Source organism: Mirounga leonina, unplaced genomic scaffold (genome assembly GCF_011800145.1).
Source record: "Mirounga leonina isolate KUSES-001 unplaced genomic scaffold, KU_Mleo_1.0 Mir_151, whole genome shotgun sequence".
Lineage (NCBI taxonomy): Eukaryota > Metazoa > Chordata > Mammalia > Carnivora > Phocidae > Mirounga > Mirounga leonina.
This window is the reverse complement of record NW_023270377.1, coordinates 91703864-91722613: the sequence shown is the minus strand read 5'-3', so window position 1 is coordinate 91722613 and position 18750 is coordinate 91703864. Positions and strand designations below refer to the sequence as shown.

General features: G+C 38.1%; 1 protein-coding gene across 1 annotated transcript in view; it reads right to left on the bottom strand.

Annotated features, from left to right (window-relative positions):
• MCM6 (minichromosome maintenance complex component 6) overlaps nucleotides 1-18750 on the bottom strand; it is a 31318-nt gene that overhangs the window by 10942 nt on the left and 1626 nt on the right. Inside the window, exons 2-12 of the mRNA XM_035008132.1 lie at nucleotides 16211-16357; nucleotides 14370-14480; nucleotides 12825-13074; nucleotides 12247-12412; nucleotides 11821-11966; nucleotides 10711-10861; nucleotides 9703-9844; nucleotides 4328-4469; nucleotides 3517-3624; nucleotides 2335-2490; nucleotides 98-226 (exon numbers count right to left, since the gene is read on the bottom strand). Of these exons, the coding sequence (XP_034864023.1) occupies nucleotides 98-226; nucleotides 2335-2490; nucleotides 3517-3624; nucleotides 4328-4469; nucleotides 9703-9844; nucleotides 10711-10861; nucleotides 11821-11966; nucleotides 12247-12412; nucleotides 12825-13074; nucleotides 14370-14480; nucleotides 16211-16357 (1648 nt within the window). The remainder of the gene's footprint in view (nucleotides 1-97; nucleotides 227-2334; nucleotides 2491-3516; nucleotides 3625-4327; nucleotides 4470-9702; nucleotides 9845-10710; nucleotides 10862-11820; nucleotides 11967-12246; nucleotides 12413-12824; nucleotides 13075-14369; nucleotides 14481-16210; nucleotides 16358-18750) is intronic.

The window sequence follows — 18750 nt, the reverse complement described above, 5'->3', positions numbered from 1 at the left end:
AAACAAAAAAACCCCCAAACAAGTATAGGTTAATTTCCACAGAACCCTTTTTAATGCCCTCTTCAATGCCCTATGCCAGTACAAAAGGGCAAGTTACCTTGGGTTTAAACTGTCTTGCAAAGAGAAGATACCTCCTGATATCATCAAGGGAATAGACACGATCAATGGAATCCTCAATTCTTGAATGCAAGTCTACTATACGTCTGGCAATAGCATAATCTGTAACCTAATTCAAAAGAAGAAAATCACTTTGGTCAGTCACAATAATATCCACTCCAGATTATTCCTGGCATTACAAAATTATTTATAGCTAAAAACAAGCTCTAATATGCCAATGAAAGCTGTATCAATGGGTACCAAGTTTCTGAGCAAAGTTTGGTACCAGTTTCATTTAAAATCAAAAGTTCTTTTTTGTTTTTTTTTTTTAAAGATTTTTATTTATTTATTTGACAGAGAGAGACACAGTGAGAGAGGGAACACAAGCGGGGGAGTGGGAGAGGGAGAAGCAGGCTTCCCACTGAGCAGGGAGCCCAATGCGGAGCTCGATCCCAGGATCCTGGGATCATTACCTGAGCCGAAGGCAGACGCTTAACGACTGAGCCACCCAGGCACCCCTAAAATTAATAGTTTAATGCATACCTTTGCCCCACGCTAAGAATATTCCTGAAGGAATTAATGGATTTTAATAACAACACCAGAATTAAGATTTCTAGGGTGCTCCGTATATGCCAGGCACTGTTGCCTTAAGTGTGTCTAGAAGCATTTAACTCATGCAACCCTCACAAAAATCTTATTAGGTAGGTAATATTATCCCTATTTTACAGATAAGTAAATTGAGGCCCAGAGAGGTAAAGTAGCTTTTCTGACATCACAATACATAATGGAGCCAGGATTTGAATAGTCTAGCTTCAGAGTCCATGCTCTTAGCCACAATATTATATTGCCACTTGTGAATATATGAAGATAATCAAAGAATTGTTATTCACATTGAAAAAAAAGACGCCTAGGTGGCTCAGTTGGTTAAGTGGCTGCCTGCCGCTCCCCCTTGCATGTGCTCTCTCTTTCTGACAAATAAATGAATAAAATCCTAAAAAAACCACACTAAAAATAAGCAATTTTCTCTCCTATAGTACAAAAAAACCATAGATATATAGAGAAATGTTAATATGTGAATAAAGGGTACATGGGTGCTACATGCACTATTCTATTTCTTGCAACTTTTCTGTAAGTTTGAAATTATTTCCAATTAAAAAGTTTAAAAACTAAAGAATCACACACAGGGGTGCCTGGGTGGCTCAGTCGGTTAAGCGGCTGCCTTTGGCTCAGGTCATGATCCCATGGGCTCTCTGCTCAGCAGGGAGCTTGCTTCTCCCTCTCCCTCTGCCTACCACTCTATTTGTGCTCTCTGTCAAATAAATAAAATCTTTGAAGAATCACACACAAACACAAATATATGAAAATCAGACAACTCCCAGCTATGAGGATGGAGATAGGGAAGGGGGAGGACTGGGTTAAATATTTATATGGATTTGTGAAGGGAAAAAACAAAACATAAAAAACTAAAAATCCCCCCAAAAATCTGCTGTTCCATAGCCTTCACATAATGGAAGGCAGCTTTTATTTAGATAATAAAGTTTCGCTATAAGCAAGAGGTAATCGTTTTGTCTAATGTAATGTAGGGACTTTCATGCTCAGCAATTAACTGTATAGCCTAGAATGTTAGCTTCCATATAATGTCATTTTGTACTTCTGTGCACATCTGAGCTGTGCAATGTGGCTGAATATTTAAGTCTAGGTATAAATAACTTTAATAACTAACATGTTAAAATCCAAGTAAATCTACAAGTTTACAGTCAACCTTAAAACTGTTACATAATTAGGAAAAAAGTGTGATATACATTCAACAACTGGATGGGAAGATATAGGAAGATAAATGACTCATGATTTGGTGGAAAAAAACCAATTTTTTCCAAGCTTACTAAAAAACAAACAAAAAACAACACCCAACAAAAAAAAATTCCTGTAAAAGTCTTTGAGTATGGCTGGGAGTTAACCATGTTTCCTTTTATCTCTTCAGAATTAAAAAAACAGTAACAAAAACAACAAAAAACTCAATATTCCTCAGCACAATTAAGTGGAGCCAGCAATTAAAGTGACTTTATTTTGATTTTCTTAATAAACCTTTTGCCCAATCTTATGCCATTCTGAGAGAAATGAAAGTCAGTGCAAACACATGCACCAGCCGTTCAAGAGTACATCCTACAGTCTTGTCTCCTTCAGTTACTCAAACTGGAAATAACAAAGGAACCCAAGAGCGACAGTTCACACAGTTACCTCATTACATTCATCCACAAGTATAAAGAAGAGATCAAATCGGGACATGATGGGAGCTGACAAATTTATATTTTGTTTCAAAGATTTTGATCTGTCATAGTGTCCACTGATTGGGTTTGCTGCTGCCAAAATGGACGTCCTGGCATTCAGAGTAGCCTGACCATAAAAGAAATCATTGTTATAGGTTTAAAAAGACATCTGGAATGGTCAATAAACATAGGACAAAATGCTCAATCTTACTCATAATTAACTAAATGCAAACCAAAATATTAAGGCATCATTTTTCACCTACTGAATCATCAAAATTAAAGTCTGGTAACGTATAGCAAACAGGCACTCCCATATTAATGGTGGGGTTATGACACACACATTTTTTAAGCCAGCAATTTGTTAGGAATTTATCTTGCAGCTAGGTACAGGAAGATGCATGTTCAAGGATGTTTACTACAATATGGCTTGTAATCAAAAGGCTGAAAATGACCAAATGTCACTCTCTGGGAATCTAATGAGCCAAACTGGGGGACACAAGACTTGAAAACCATGTAGTAAAATAAATACTAAAATGGATCTAGTATGTGCTGGTATAGAAAGATTGCCAAAACAAAATTATGAAGTTAAATGAGCAAAGAACTAACTTATATGTATTATGCTTACTTATATATGAAAAATTTCTGAAAGGGCTATAACTTCTGAGCATTTATTGGTGATAGGAGTTGCAGGGGAAGATTTCACCTTTTAATTTATATTTTATTCTACTGCTTAAATTTTCCTTACCTATTTGAATGCATTACTTTTATTTAAAAAGTCTGGTTTCTCTCTAATATTGGTTACAATGCTGTACTTATTATTTTCATTTAAATAATCTGTTGACTCTGATTATTTTTTGTTACAACTGGAAGCACACATTATCAAAGAATATAGAAGCTTGGTGGAAATTCTGAGAAGTGAAATGCTAAAAATTTTACCAATGCTTTCTCTATTTTCTGTCATAGCAATACATTTTCTAAGTACCCCAAAAAGCGCCTATAATTTGGATTAATAATGCTCAGGGCTATGTTTCCCACTTCAATGATCAGCATTTCATGTTGAAATAACGCATTTTATCCAAGTGAACGTTTCTAGAGCTACACTAATCTTTAAGGCTAAGGCATGATGCAGCAGAACAGAAGTGAACATACATACCTTCACTCCTGCTTTAGTGATAGAGATGGTCTGCTGTTCCATAGCCTCGTGAATAGCAACTTGATCCCGCACATCCATCTTATCAAATTCATCAATACAACATACACCCTTGTAACCAAACAAATTAGCATAAGAAATTGCCTTTGAGATGTCAAATGCCAAGTATAAACTCAAGTTTGCTACTACAGAGATCTTTTCATTCTCTAAATAACTCTAAGGTAGGTAACTAAGCAATCTTAATTTCCCCTACTAGATAGAGGAGGATAGTTCGACAGATTCCAGAGCTAGAAGGAACCATATATGTTGACTCATTTTAAATCAAGAGCAGGATTAAAAACATACAGTTACTTACTGCATCCTTATTCAACATCAGAACTTTGTGTAAATCTCTAGGTCAAATATTCTGGGTCACCTTAGCATTCATTTTAGGCTGGGGTAGTGAAGGGTAAAGTTGGAACAACATTTATAAACGTATAGCTATGGCTTATATGCTTTCACAGATCTAACAGATCTATGTCAAATACATGTAAAATGCAAGAGACATACTCATAGAGGTGTCATGGTCTGGAAAGGAACAAATGCTGGGAACTACTAGTCAGAGCAAACACATGCTCAGGGCAGGCAATACATTCTAGAGAAGCTCAGAAACCAATTAATGATGACTATCTCAAATTCTAAGCTAATAAAACTGAATTATTTACTAAAAATGGGTTTTTTTTTTAAAGGCTTTCTCTTTAATAGAAATTTATAGGCCTTTTTGATAGGGTAGGGGCTATTCTGATTTCTTTAGTAAAGTATAAAATGTTCTTACATTATCAGCCAACATCAAAGCTCCAGCTTCAATGACAAATTCATGAGATTCTTCATCTCTTACAACAGCTGCTGTTAAGCCAGCAGCACTGGATGCTTTGCCACTGGTGTAGACAGCTCTGGGGCTGAACTCCTCCACGTGCCTGTTCAACGTTATCATATTCATTAACACATGACTACAAAAGCATCTTTTCTAGAAATGTCAGCTGACAGGGCTTATGTTAATCAAAAACTGAAATTTCTTTTTTTAAGATTTTATTTATTTATTTGACAGAGAGAGAGGAAGATAGAGCACAAGCGAGGGAGCGGCAGGCAGGCAGAGGGAGAGAGTGAAGCAGGCTCCCTGCTGAGCAAGGAGCCCGATGTGGGACTTGATCCCAGAACCCTGGGATCACGACCTGAGCCGAAGGCAGCCACTTAACTGAATGAGCCACCCAGGCGCCTCCCAAAATTGAAATTTCTTAAAGAACATCTGAGAGAGATATTAAACATAAGCATTTCATAAAGACATATGTCACAGACTGAACAGAAAGCCTTATATCTCCTTTGGCCTTTTAAATCAACTTAAATCCATTCCTGTCAAATGGAAGATGAAGTTCATACATGACAAGAACATCATTTTTTTCCCTTTTTTTTAATGTTATGTTAATCACCATACATTATATCATTAGTTTTTGATGTAGTGTTCCATGACCCATTGTTTGTGTGTAACACCCAGTGCTCCATTCAGTACATGCCCTCTTTAATACCCATCACCAGGCTAACCAATCCCCCCACCCCCCTCCCCTCTAGAACCCTCAATTTGTTTCTCAGAGTCCATAGTCTCTCATGGTCCGTCTCCCCCGACAAGAACATCATTTTAAAGAAGTCTTTAATAATTAAGTTTGGCAACAATGATCTATTAGAAGGCCTTGCACTTAAAAAACAAAACAAGACAAAACTGTATCTGAGATTTATTCCAAAATAATAGATTGGTTTAAGATCTAAACATTAATAATATGCCATAGCAACAGAATAAAGGATAAGAACAATCTCAATAGACGCAGAAAAAGCATGTGACAAAATCCAACATCCTTTTATGATAAAAACTAGAAATATAAGAATTTCCCACAACTTAATAAGGGCATCTATGAAAACCCACAGCTAACATCATACTTAATGGTAATAGGCTGAATGCTTTCTCCCTAAGTTCAGGAACAAGATACAGATGTTCGCTCTTGTCATTTCTGTGCAACATTATATTGAAAAGTCTAGCCAGGGCAATTGGGGAAGAAAAACAAAAAGGCATCTATATTTGAAAGGAAGAACTATCACTATTCCCAGATAACATGACCTTATAGTTAGAAAATCCTATGGAATCCATTAAAACAGAATAAATGAGCACTTGCAAGATTGCAAGATAAAAGATCAACAATCTATTGTATTTCTATACACCTGCAATGAACAAGTAAAAAATGAAAAGAAAACAGTTCTACTTACAATAGCATAAAAAAGAATAAAATACTTATGAACAAATTTAAGAAGCACAAGCTTATACTGTGAAAACTACAAAACACCATTGAAAAAAATTAAAAACCTAAGTAAATGCAAAGATATCCCATGTTCATGGATCAGAAGACTTAAAATTGTTAAAAAGATAATATACCTCAAATTGATCTACATATTAATGCAATCTCTATTAGTATCACAACTCGCTTTGTAGAAACTGACAAAGCAGATCCTAAAATTCATGTAGGGGACACCTGGGTGTCTCAGCTGGTTGGGTGTCTGATTCTTGATTTCAGCTTGGATCATGATCTCAGGGTTGTGAGATCGAGGCCCACAACTGGGCTCCACTCCGGATGTGAAGCCTGCTTGGGATTCTCTTTCTCCCTCTCCCTCTGCTCCTCCCCCTGCCACTCATATGCACTCTCTCTAAAACTAAAAAATAAAAAATAAAAAAAAAAATAAATAAAATTCATGTGAAAACTCAAGGTACCCAGAATAGCCAAAACAATCTGGAAAAAGAAGAGTTGGATGACTCACATTTCTGATTTTGAAACTTACTACAAAACTATAGTAATTAAGATAGTGTGATATTGGCCTAAGGACAGACATCGAGATTATGAAAATAACCCAGAGTCCAGAAATAAACCCTGACACTTACAGTCAACTGATTTTCAACAAAGGTGCCAAAAACAATTCATCAGGCTAAAATAATAGTCTTGGCATTCAAATAACTGGATATCCACAGGCAAAAGAATAAAGTTGGACCCCTACCTCATACTATATAAAAAATTAACTCAAAATGGATCAAGGACCTTATTTATTTATTTGAGAGAGAGAGAGAGAGAACGCTAGTGGGGGGAAGAGCAGAGGGAGAGGGAGAAGCAGACTCCCCACTGAGCACAGAGCCCGATGTGGGGCTGGATCCCAGGACTCCAGGATCATGACCCAAGACGAATGCAGATGCTTAACCAACTGAGCCACCCAGGCGCCCCAAGGACCTAAATTTTAAAAGCTAAAATTAACCCAAAGAATTGCAAGCAGAGACTTGAACAGATACTTGCACATCAATGTTCACAGCAGCATTATTCACAATAGCCCAAAGGTGGAAACCCAAATGTCTATCAATGGATGAACAGATAAAACAAAAGGTGGTTAAGTCCATACAATCGATTATTATTCACTCTTTAAAAGAAAGGAATTCTAAGATATTCTACAACATGGATGACCCCTCACTATTATGCTAAGTAAAATAAACCAGTCACAAAAGGACAAATACTGTATGATTCCATGTATATGAGGGACCTAGAATAATCAAATTTAGAGACAGAAAGTAGGATGGTGGTTGCTAGGGGCTGGGACAGGAGTAAATGTGAAGTTACTGTTTTAATGCAGAGACTTTCAGTTTGGGAGATGAAGGAGTTCTGAAGATGGATGGTGGTGATGACCGCACAATTTGAATGTACTTAATGCCACAGAAATGTACATATAAAAATGTTTAAAATGGTAAATGTGATGTGTATTTTACAATTTAAAAAAAATGGTGAAAACTTATATGCTAATGTTCATAGCAGTATTGCTTATAAAAGCCAAAGTAAAAACAATCCAAATGCCCATTACTGATAAATAGACACCTAAATGTGGTAAATATGTATGATAGAATATTAGGTAATAAAAGAACATGAAATACCAGCATGCTCCAACATGGCTGAACCTTGAACACATTATGCTAAATAGAAGAAGCCAGTCAAAATGAATCACATAGTATATGATTCCATTTCTAGGAAACGTCCAGATAGAGACTCAAACATAGATTAGTGGTTGCCTACGGCCAGTGGGGAGAATGAAGGCTGCTAGTGGGTATGGGATTTCTTTTTGGGTAATGAAAATGTTGTAAACTTAGTTTGGTGATGGTCATACAACACTGTGAATATACTAAAACCACTGAACTGTATACTTTGAAGAGGTGAATTTTACGATATGGAAATTATATTGCAATAAAGATGCTAAAAGATATAGATATAAAAGGCTATTTCTAAGATAACTGTGTACAACTCTGTTACCAACAGCAACACTGTGGCACATCTTTTTGTGGTGGTGGAGGGGAGGTGGGAACAGAGGAAATGAAGAGAGAAGCCCCCCCCCCCCCGCTTTTTAAAGATTTTATTTGACACACACACAGAGAGAGAGAAAGAACGTCAACATAAGCAGGGGGAGCGGCAGAGGGAGAGGCAGGCTCCCCGCTGGGCAGGGACCTGGACACAGGGCACGGATCCCAGGACCCTGGGATCATGACCTGAGCCGAAGGCAGACACTTAACAGACTGAGCCACCCAGGCACCCCAGACGAATTCCTTTCAACCTAGGACTACTATTTTCAAATCTAAAGCCTAGTCCTTGATATATGTGAAGGAAATAATACTTACTTATAAAATTCCAAACCAACTAAAAATGTTCTCTGTTCTAGAACAGTGCCATTTTACAAATTTCCCAAACAAAGGAAAAGCAGCTTGATATACTATGAAGAGCAAAAGCTTTGCAGTCAGATACATCTGAATTCTAATATTCATGGCTCAGCAGTCACTTGTTAGCTATGAGAAGTTGGGTAATTTACTAAGTTTCAGAGAAGTTTTGTTTGCCTCCCCCCAAAAAGATGATTATTTTACATGCCTGTCTGGGTGCTGCTAGGACAAGATGCATATACATATACAGCACCAAGAACACAGCAGGTGTTTCAAAACTGGTTGCTTTTATTTTGACCTCCAAGTTTCTTAAAAGTTTGAAACTAAGCAAGTATTTGCTATAGCTTCTAAAAATAAGCAAAACTGCTAAAACAGTACACATACTGATAAGGTTAGCATAACGTGTCTCATCCTTATTGCACTGCTATTGGAAAGCAGTTTCCTAGTTAAAAACCTTAAAAATGGGGGTGCCTGGATGGCTCAGTCATTAAGTGTCTGCCTTCGGCTCAGGTCATGATCCCAGGGTCCTGGGATCGAGCCCCACATCGGGCTCCCTGCTCCGCGGGAAGCCTGCTTCTCTCTCTCCCACTCCCCCTGCTTGTGTTCCCTCTCTTGCTGTGTCTCTGTCAAATAAATAAAATCTTAAAAAAAACCCCAAAAACCTTAAAAATGTTTGTATCCTTAGTCTCAGCAATCCCATGTTTAGGGATTTTCCCAAAGGAAACAAAACAAAATAAAATAAAAATTTATACAAATCATGATGTTCACTGTATCGATATCCATAATCATTAAAATAAATGAAGACAGGCTAGGAAAATAATTTTTAAGTTATGGTACACCAATAAGAAATGGTGAAAATAAACATGGAAATTAGGGCAAATTAAAATTAAAAATTGCTATGCTGGGGTGCCTGGGTGGCTCAGTCGTTAAGCGTCTGCCTTCGGCTCAGGTCATGATCCCAGGGTCCTGGGATCGAGCCCCGCATCGGGCTCCCTGCTCCGCGGGAAGCCTGCTTCTCCCTCTTCCACTCCCCCTGCTTGTGTTCCCTCCCTCGCTGTGCCCCTGTCAAATAAATAAATAAAATCTTAAAAAACAAAATAGCTATGCTATGATTTATAACCATGAAAATACATATTCATGTATCCAAAGACTTATAAAAAGATTATACGAAGACATTATACAAGGATTAAAAGAATTCTAAATGGGATTGAGATTATAGGCAATTTTTCCCTGTTCTAAAAAATTGTAAAATGTTGTCACATTCTGTTAAACAAATTAAGGTGATTTAATCTAAGCAAGTTATATTTTCAACAATCATAATCTATACTCCTGCTTTAGTAAAGGCACACTGACTGCATTCTTGACAGCACAGAAAACCTGGAACTATACACACTGTTTTTTCCAATGTGCTACCTCAGGCAAACGCTTACTTGAGAAACTGGCTCTTAGCTGTACTTGGGTCACCAACAATGCAAACATTTATGTCCCCTCGAAGAGAGGTTCCTTCCCCCGTTGTCTTTGGAACACCACCAAAGAGCATCAGCAAGACACCCCGTTTTACTTCATCATTGCCTAAAAGGAAAACACAAGGTATTTTTCAATATGAGGCTAAACAATTTCACAAGAAACTACAACACGTTTACTAATCAAGAGCCAAGAGAGCTGAAGTGAAGTGTAAGACTGAATAAAAGTATCTGGCCTCTACTCTCGGTTCTTGCTTTGTGAACTTAAAGCCAGCTAATCACTGTCCCAGTGTTCTCACCTATACCACAGATGTCACCAGTGGTGATGCTCACCATCCTAAGAGTCTTTCCTTCAAGTCCTACTTCCTCATAAAGCCTTTTCTGATGTAGTACTTCTCAAAACAACTCCATAAATAAACTATGTCCAGCACAGCACACTGCACTTACTAGTTCTTTCTAACAGCAGATCTTGCTGTTGTATCCAGAGTTTGAGGAAACAGTCCATGATTTACTTCTTTTGTATCACCAACAGTGAATAGTGCTAAATACAGAAACACTCTAAATGAACTGCTATGGATTAGATAAGATGCTGATTGTGATTTATGGCTGCTTCTACAAGCTTTTTATGAATCCAATATAAGAAGGAAATGTACAGAAAAAAAACCTGGATCTTTACAAATGTGCTGTTAAAAATCCAGGTAACCTCTTTCTATTTTGTGTCCCTATGAACGTGCCTATTCTAGGTACCTCATTTTAAGTGGAATCATGTAATATTTGTCTTTTTGTAAATGACTCTAACACCCCTTGTAAGTCCACTAAAAAACCTTTTGATCTGATTTATGTGCTGTAAGAAATCACTGATTGCTGTTTTAAAAAAATTTTTAAGTTCCAGTATAGTTAACATAGGTATTCATTGCTATTTCTTAATCATCATTTTGATTTCAAGTTTATGCCACAAATGGAAAGAACTCTTACCATGTATAGTAGGGAACAGGCTGGTACAGAGATTGTGGTACAGATTTTTATCCTGACTCATTTCAAACACTTTCTCCCACTCCTTCACAGTCATTTGGTTCTTAATGCTCTCAGCGGTCTGTTCCTCATCTCGGAGCTCTTTCCCTCCAAACTGAGGGGTGGAGAAGAAAGGAAAATATACTTGCATGGAACAGTCAAAGTAAAGTGAAACAGAGAGAGCTTCATTACAAACAAAAAATAGCCTGGGAAGTCAACTTCAGAATCTCTTGACTACAAAGGTTTTCAAAAAAATCCCCAAACTTGTAATGCCTAAGTTAATCAAGATACTGAAGAGTTTGTCATTTCTCCAGTGAATTGAAAACAAAAAAGCTAACACTGTTTTATACTGCTATCGAAATGAATCTGAACGCTCAAGAGATGAGCCATAATAAGATGTTAATCACTGATACGAACATAAAGTAACATAGTATTATATTCACCCCTCTTCTTCCAATACTGGACTATTTTCCAAACTTTTTCTCACTGCTTTCCCACTAAGGACACAGAATCAAGTTTTACACAACTATTAATACCAGGAATCCATCGCTCACAGAAAGATCAAGTTACTTTACTTCCCAGATTACTAAATTTTTCTATTTGTACTTTCTCCAGGAGCATGATAGAGCAACTGTGTTAATTAAAAAAACAATAAAATTATACCATGGATAATTTTTATCAATGCTGTTAAGGCATTGAGCTCTTAAACACAAAAACAGGTTTTTCCTCAAGGTCAGAAACACATGAAAAGATTTGAATCAGGGGCGCCTGGGTGGCTCAGTTGGTTAAGCGACCGCCTTTGGCTCAGGTCATGATCTCGGGATCCTGGGATCAAGCCCCGCATCAGGCTCCCTGCTCAGTGGGAGTCCTTCTCCTGCTGCTGCTCGCTTATGTGAGCTCTCACAAATAAATAAAATCTTAAAAAACCAAACCACCAAAAAACACAAAAACTGAAGAATCCTCCCACCCCACCATTAACACTGACTAGATAACTCAGCAGTTTCAGAAGCCTATATTGTTGTGGCAGCCCCAGGGGACGTCTTTCTCAACCTTTTCCATTCTATTAAGACTCACCCTTGGGTTGGTGGGTGCAACACAGCAGGCAAGAAAGACCAGCCTGTATGAAAGATCCCTAACACCAAGAGCCCGGAGTCCTCGAATGCCTTCCGTCTCATATCCATCAACACCACTTACACGGGAATTAGTTTCTGCACGTGCTCCTGAAAGAATGAATGACAGTTTGTTTCACAGCTCAAATATCAAAGGTGCTGAGACTCAAAATTGCTTAAATAAACAAACCCCATAAATCCAAAGATTTCATTTAGGCCTTGAAATTTTTCAGAACTGTACTTTTTGATGCAAAATCAATTTGTCTCTATTCTTACCATATTTCCTTGGTCACCCTGATGGATAGCCAAAAATAAGGAAGATTCAAGAAGCTGAATGTTCTGTAGCTTCAGGTAATGAGAATTTGTTAGATTTGAGCCAAAGATTACTGACCTGGTATGCTAAGCTTAGAGACATCAGGCACAACAATTAGAGTCCCTGTAAAGTCACACTTGTCACCAGCTTGAGCTGACTCCACAGCTTCAGCTCTCAAGATCACCTCTAAACTTCGGGGGATACTCCCTCGAGGAAGTTCAGCTTGAGTCTCTTGAATACGAACCTGTAACAATGGCCAAGAAGAAGAGATTATCTTTCAAATGCCATATAATCTAAATTAATGCCACAAATATCAACATATTCCAAATTCTTACCATTTGCAGACTTTTGACATTTGCCAAAATTCACTGTAAAAATTCTCTACCCTAATACTCCTCGCAATTTGGTAAACGATAACATCTACTTAAAAACTTCACCTTTAGGGGGCACCTGGGTGGCTCAGTTAAGTGTCTGCCTTCAGCTCAGGTCAGAATCCCAGGGTCCTGGGATCAAGTCCCACGTCAGGCTCCCTGCTCAGCGGGGATCTGCTCTTCCCTCGCCCTGTCCCTCTGTGTGCGTGCTCGCGTTCTCTCTCAAATAGTGCCTAGAGGTGAATTATTAGCATAAACTGAATCTGAACGCACAGGAGATAATACCTTTTGAAAATCAACAAATCTTGATTTATTTGTATCCAGCAAGAATCTCCTTCTGTTGGCACAAACTGGATTTCGGCAGATATTCGGCTGTGTGTATTTGAACTGCTGTTCTACATCCTTGATCACTGTCTGACAGTCCAAGCACAGGAATGTTCCACTCACAAGCTCTGGGTGAACAGGATGAGTCCGTACTACCTGCCCACTGATGCGAGTGAGCAAACCAATTCTGGATGATGTGAGTTCTCGAATTCTGTTTAAAGATAGATATCTCATTAGTAAATATTCACTTCCAAACTAAGAAATGTTTCTTTTTTTTTTTTTAAAGATCTTATTTATTTATTTGACAAAGAGATAGAGAACACAAGTAGGCAGATCAGCAGGCAGAGGGAGAGGGAGAAGCAGGCCTCCCGCTGAACAGGGAGCCCAATGTGGGGTTCAATCCCAGGACCCTGGGATCATGACCTGAGCCGAAAAACGCTTAACTGACTGAGCCACCCAAGCACCCCGAAATGTTTCCATTTTAATGATAGGGTATTCAAGGATAAATTTATGTTACAACAAACAAAAACAAAACAACAAGAGAAGGAATTCTTTGGACTTCTCCAAGAATGATTTAGTCAATGTGCCCATTCCTAAATTAGACAGTGTATATGCATTCACAGCAAAAAACATCAATATGAAAACTAAAGGACACCAAAGAAATGAAATTACAACTATAAAACAGATGATCCTAATTTATTTTATATGCAAATATTTTCTGCTTACCTATAATTTCTAAATAATCATGTATTAGTTTCACAATAAAATTATCATAGGGAAAAAATGGTATACTCAGAAGTTCAGAAACACTTCCTTTACCTCACAAACCCATTTTATATTAAATAACTTGTTAATTTTACAAGTAATTTCAGTAGTTTAAGTTTTCAAAATATCACTTCAATTTCTTCCAGTAAATTTATTCTTTAAATAACTGCTAACAGGAAAACATGTTTTAAAGTTATGCCATTTAAGCTCTGACAAAAATTTCCAAAGATTCATGATTTTCTGTGACTGTTCTCAGTTTTCATATTTTCTCACTTGACTGATTTTTCCCCAGATGTCCCCTGAAAGGCGTCCTGAAATATGACAATCCCCAAAAATGGCTTGATTTAACTTACTTCCTATTTCATCTCCCTAGAAAAATGTATTTCTCCAAAACCAAACTTTCTAGATAACTAAACCTAACTCTTTACACATATAAAACTAAACCTATGGGTGCCTGGGTGGCTCAGTCAATTAAGCGTCTGCCTTCGGCTCAGATCATGATCCTAGGGTCCTGGGATCAAGCCCTGTGTTGCTCCCTGCTCAGCAGGGTGTCCGCTTCTTCCTCTCCTTCTGCCCCTCTTCCCTGCTTGTGCTCTCTCTCCTACTTGCTCTCTCTCAAGTAAATAGATAAAATCTTAAAAACAAAAACAAAAAACAACTAAACCTCCTGAGTTTTTTAATCATTAAATGATGCCTATACTGTTTGGTGAATTCCTGTTCTTCCAAAGAAGGGTTTCTTACTTGTGTCGGATAGGTAGGTCTTGGAATGCAACATAAAAATCCTTGGCAAGAGGAATCTCTTTTCGGTCTTTGACGAAGGTTTTCAAGGCCCGACACAGGTAAGGGTAAACTCTGAAAAGCAAACAAACGAACAAAAATCACACGTCCTCTTCAAGAGGCCTACCAAGGCCTTTCATGCTTATAAACAGCTGAGACTAAGCAATTTCATCTGGCTACAACCAAGCCTTAAAATTTAACTATGCAGGACACTTATATTGTCTAGTCTAGGTTTATGAGCCTCTTCCAATCCCTCCTATCCACCATAAATAGATCTAAGACAAAAGAAACACAAAAGATAAAATGTTATACCCAAATATCCACTATCTTTAAATTAGCACTTAGCACTAACACTGTAGGCCACTCCTCTGTCCAAGATGAATCTACCTGAACAATCTTGGTGGTTTACAATCCAGCAAGACAGTCTCCCATTTGATGTCAAGGCCTGGTATATTTTTCTAGGTATAATTTTTGACTGATAAGAAACAGATAAGGGGAGAAATTTGTGTACTGACATGAGAGCAAACTGGCAGAAACATACCACTTGATCGGTTAGACTGAAGTGTCTTGATACAAGTTCCCAGTAGTTGTTACAGCTTGGTTTGTTTAAGCAGTGGGATCTGGAAGTCCTCTGAACAATGAGCTACCTTCAGGAGACAGAACTGCTACATGGCCTGTGCATGAGGTATGGGTATAGGTATTTCTACCACCTACCACCAGCCTGGATTTTCTATCTCCCTCACTTGTCAATACAACTTTTCCAGCTTACAGTAAACTCTGCTGCTTATCCCTGAAACTATTCCCGATGATCAGAAACACTGAAACAAGTCATCCATCTCCAGCCCACCATGTAAAGGAACAGGGTTGTCTCTCCTTACTTCTGGGTCTTCATTTCTCTTTCACAACTGTCCACAATGTTTATTTTAACCTGGTTTTATTTATACAGATTGTCACATTTATTTATTAATGTTTATTTATATGTATTTACATAATGTTATTTAATTTATTAATCCAAATGCTGACAAAGATTTGTTTAAAGAGATGTTTCTTATTTTATACAGCAATTAAAAATAAAATGAAAGACTAATTAATGTCTAGTTTCTACCCAAAAGAAATACCATTCAGCTATTAAAATGTTTTCAAGGGATTTTATAGGATATGGAAAATTACGTTATACTGTTAAGTGAAGGCAGGCGACTATATCTACAGTATGACCTCAATAGTTACATAATACCCGGAAATAAAACAAAATGTGCCAGAAGATCCTTGGGAAACTCCACATTTGCAGACCTGCTAATGATGGGTTATCTATGGATGGTGAGAATATATTTGTAATCCCACTATCCACAGATATGTATGTATTCCCTCTACTTATCTCTACTTTCTACCTTTCCTACAACATACACATTACTTTCATAATCAGAAAAAAATTAAACTTTAAGGACAATGTCATACTTTAAAGACACCCTGATCAAGAAGAGGATCCACACACTTTCTCAAATATCTACTTCTGGGGGCAAGGGAAAGGATCAAATGAATGACACAGCAATAGCACTGAATGCCCGAAAGAAAGTAAGCGATCCTCTGAAACCTACATAGAAGGCGTAGGTTTTCAACATTCGCATGTGAAAAATATTCGGCTCCACAAAGGCCTAAATTAGTTCAACTAAAATGACCACTGGCTCTATCAAAGGGCCTCTGTGACAGCTGGCTTCTGCCTCACAAATGAACACTTGGCAGTTCAAGAAGATCTGGATTCACAGGCTCCATGCTTATTTAAAGTAAAGAAGATTGATACACCATACCTATAGAACTCTTCTTGAATGGTGGTAGAAAGTTGTTGGTTAAATTGCTCCAGGTCCACAAAACTCACAACCAACGTGTTTCTCTCGGGACGAATGAGCTCCTCTGCTAACTGTAAGTACTTAATTTCTCCATCACTGTTCTGGAACCTGCAGGTACATGCAAGTCAGATTAAACTTAAGAATTAGGTAGTAAAAAGAAGAATCTAGATGCCTGATAACTCAGTGTATTGGTTAAAATTCATCAGCTGTAGGGTCAGATAGGCTCACTTTACTAATTGTGTAACTTGGGGCAAGTTAGTTATCCCCCTTTTTTGAGAAAAAATAAATAAATTAGGACATTGCTTTATCTCAGAGGATTACTGTGAAGTTTAAATGAGAATGCCTGTAAAATGCTTTGCACAGAGCCTAGAACACAGAAAAACTAGGCCTTCCAATTTTAATCTGCATTTCTTAATTTAGTATTTTCTAATAAAAAATGCCCACTCGGGTGCCTGGGTGGCTCAGTAGTTAAGCATCTGCCTTCGGCTCAAGTCATGATCCCAGGGTCCTGGGATCGAGCCCCACATCGGGCTCCCTGCTCAGCAGGAAGCCTGCTTCTCCCTCTCCCACTCCCCCTGCTTGTGTTCCTGCTCTCGCTCTCTCTGTCAAATAAATAAATAAATAAATAATCTTAAAAAAAAATGCCAACTATTCTTTTATTATTGTTATGTATAATTAAGATTGGAAAATATTAAACCAAGAAATGCAGGTTGAAATCCAAAGATTCAGTTACTATAGGGAAAACTAACAGACTGGTTGTTAATTTAAAAACGTGAAAATACAGGGGCGCCTGGGTGGCTCAGTCGTTAAGCGACTGCCTTCGGCTCAGGTCATGATCCCCGGGTCCTGGGATCGAGCCCCGCATCAGGCTCCCTGCTCAGCGGGAAGCCTGCTTCTCCCTCTCCCACTCCCCCTGCTTGTGTTCCCTCTCTCGCTGTATCTCTCGCTGTCAAATAAATAAAATCTTTAAAAAAAAAAACAAAAACAAAACAAAACAAAAAAACGTGAAAATACAGAGATGAGGTGCCTCACTGTCCAAGTCCTCAGGAAAACAGAAACATCTATACACAAAATATAAAGGATTATCACAAATATTTTTGCTTTTTGTTCTTTTAACATAAAATGCAGGTTCATTTTGAGGCAAAAATCAATTCCTTCTTCAAATACAGCATGCTCTGTTAAGATATATACTGGACATCTACCTGCAAAGCACTATGCCAGAGATACTTGAAGCTAAAATGACAGTGTTGTTCCTGCCCTAGGAACACAGGAGACACTCTTATTAAAGAGAGGTAACAAGAGAATCTAAACATCCATGACAAATGAGTAAAGAAAATGTATACAACACATACAAAGGAATACTACTCAGCCTTAAAAAGGAAAGTCTGCTATATGTGTCAACAAAGATGAACTCTGAGGACATTACATTAAATGAAATAAGCCGATCACAGCAAGACAAATATTGCGATTCTGCCTATATGAGATATCTAAAATAGTCAAATTAATACAGTCAAAGTGGAATGAGGGCAGCTGGCTGGCTTAGTTGGTAGAGCATGCGACTCTTGATCTCAGGGTTAGGAGTTCAAGCCCCAGGTTGGGTGCTGAGCTTACATTAAATAGACAGACAGCAGAATGGTGGTTGCCAGAGGCTAGAGTAAGGTGGGAAATGTGGAGGTACTAATCAATAGGCATAAGGTTTCAGCCAAGTGAGACTGAATAAGCTTTAAGAGATCTACTGTGTAACATTGTACTTATAGTCAATGATACTATATTGTACAGCAAAAAATTTGTTAAGAGGTTAGTCTCATGTTGTGTTCTTTCCACAATAAAATCAAGGAAAAGGTGTGCCTGGGTGGCTCAGTCATTAAGTGTCTGCCTTCGGCTCAGGTCATGATCCCCGGGTCCTGGGACTGAACCCCCATTGGGCTTCCTGCTCAGTGGGAAGCCTGCTTCTCTCTCTCCCACTCCCCCTGCTTGTGTTCCCTCTCTCGCTGTGTCTTTCTGTCAAATAAATAAAATCTTTAAAGTAAATAAATAAATAAAATCAAGGGGGAAAAAAAAAGTACAAGAAATGTGCTGGGGGACTATAAACGAATTCTGCCCAACAAGAACATGTAGAAAGGCTTCAAGAATTCAAAAGGTTCAGAATTTGAAAGAAAACAAAAACACCAAAAACCCCCCAGTGGTGGTGAAACTGACTGCAGATGTTGGCAAATAAGTGGCAATGTCAGCAAAGGTATAGGAACAGGGATGGTTGTGGAAGGATACAGGAACAGGCTGGTTGTGAAAGATGAAACTGGGAAGAGCTGTGAAGAATTTGGGACTTTATTCCATAAACAAGGGCAAATCAAAGCTGGAATTTTGAGAGGAAGTTAACATCCCCCCCCCCCCCAAAAAGTGATTATCTGTCTTATCTATCATCATCCCCAGCACCTAGCTGTATGGTAAACTGCAAGGTAGCGAAGGCAATTATATCCTTTGTTAAAATTAAACATTCATTG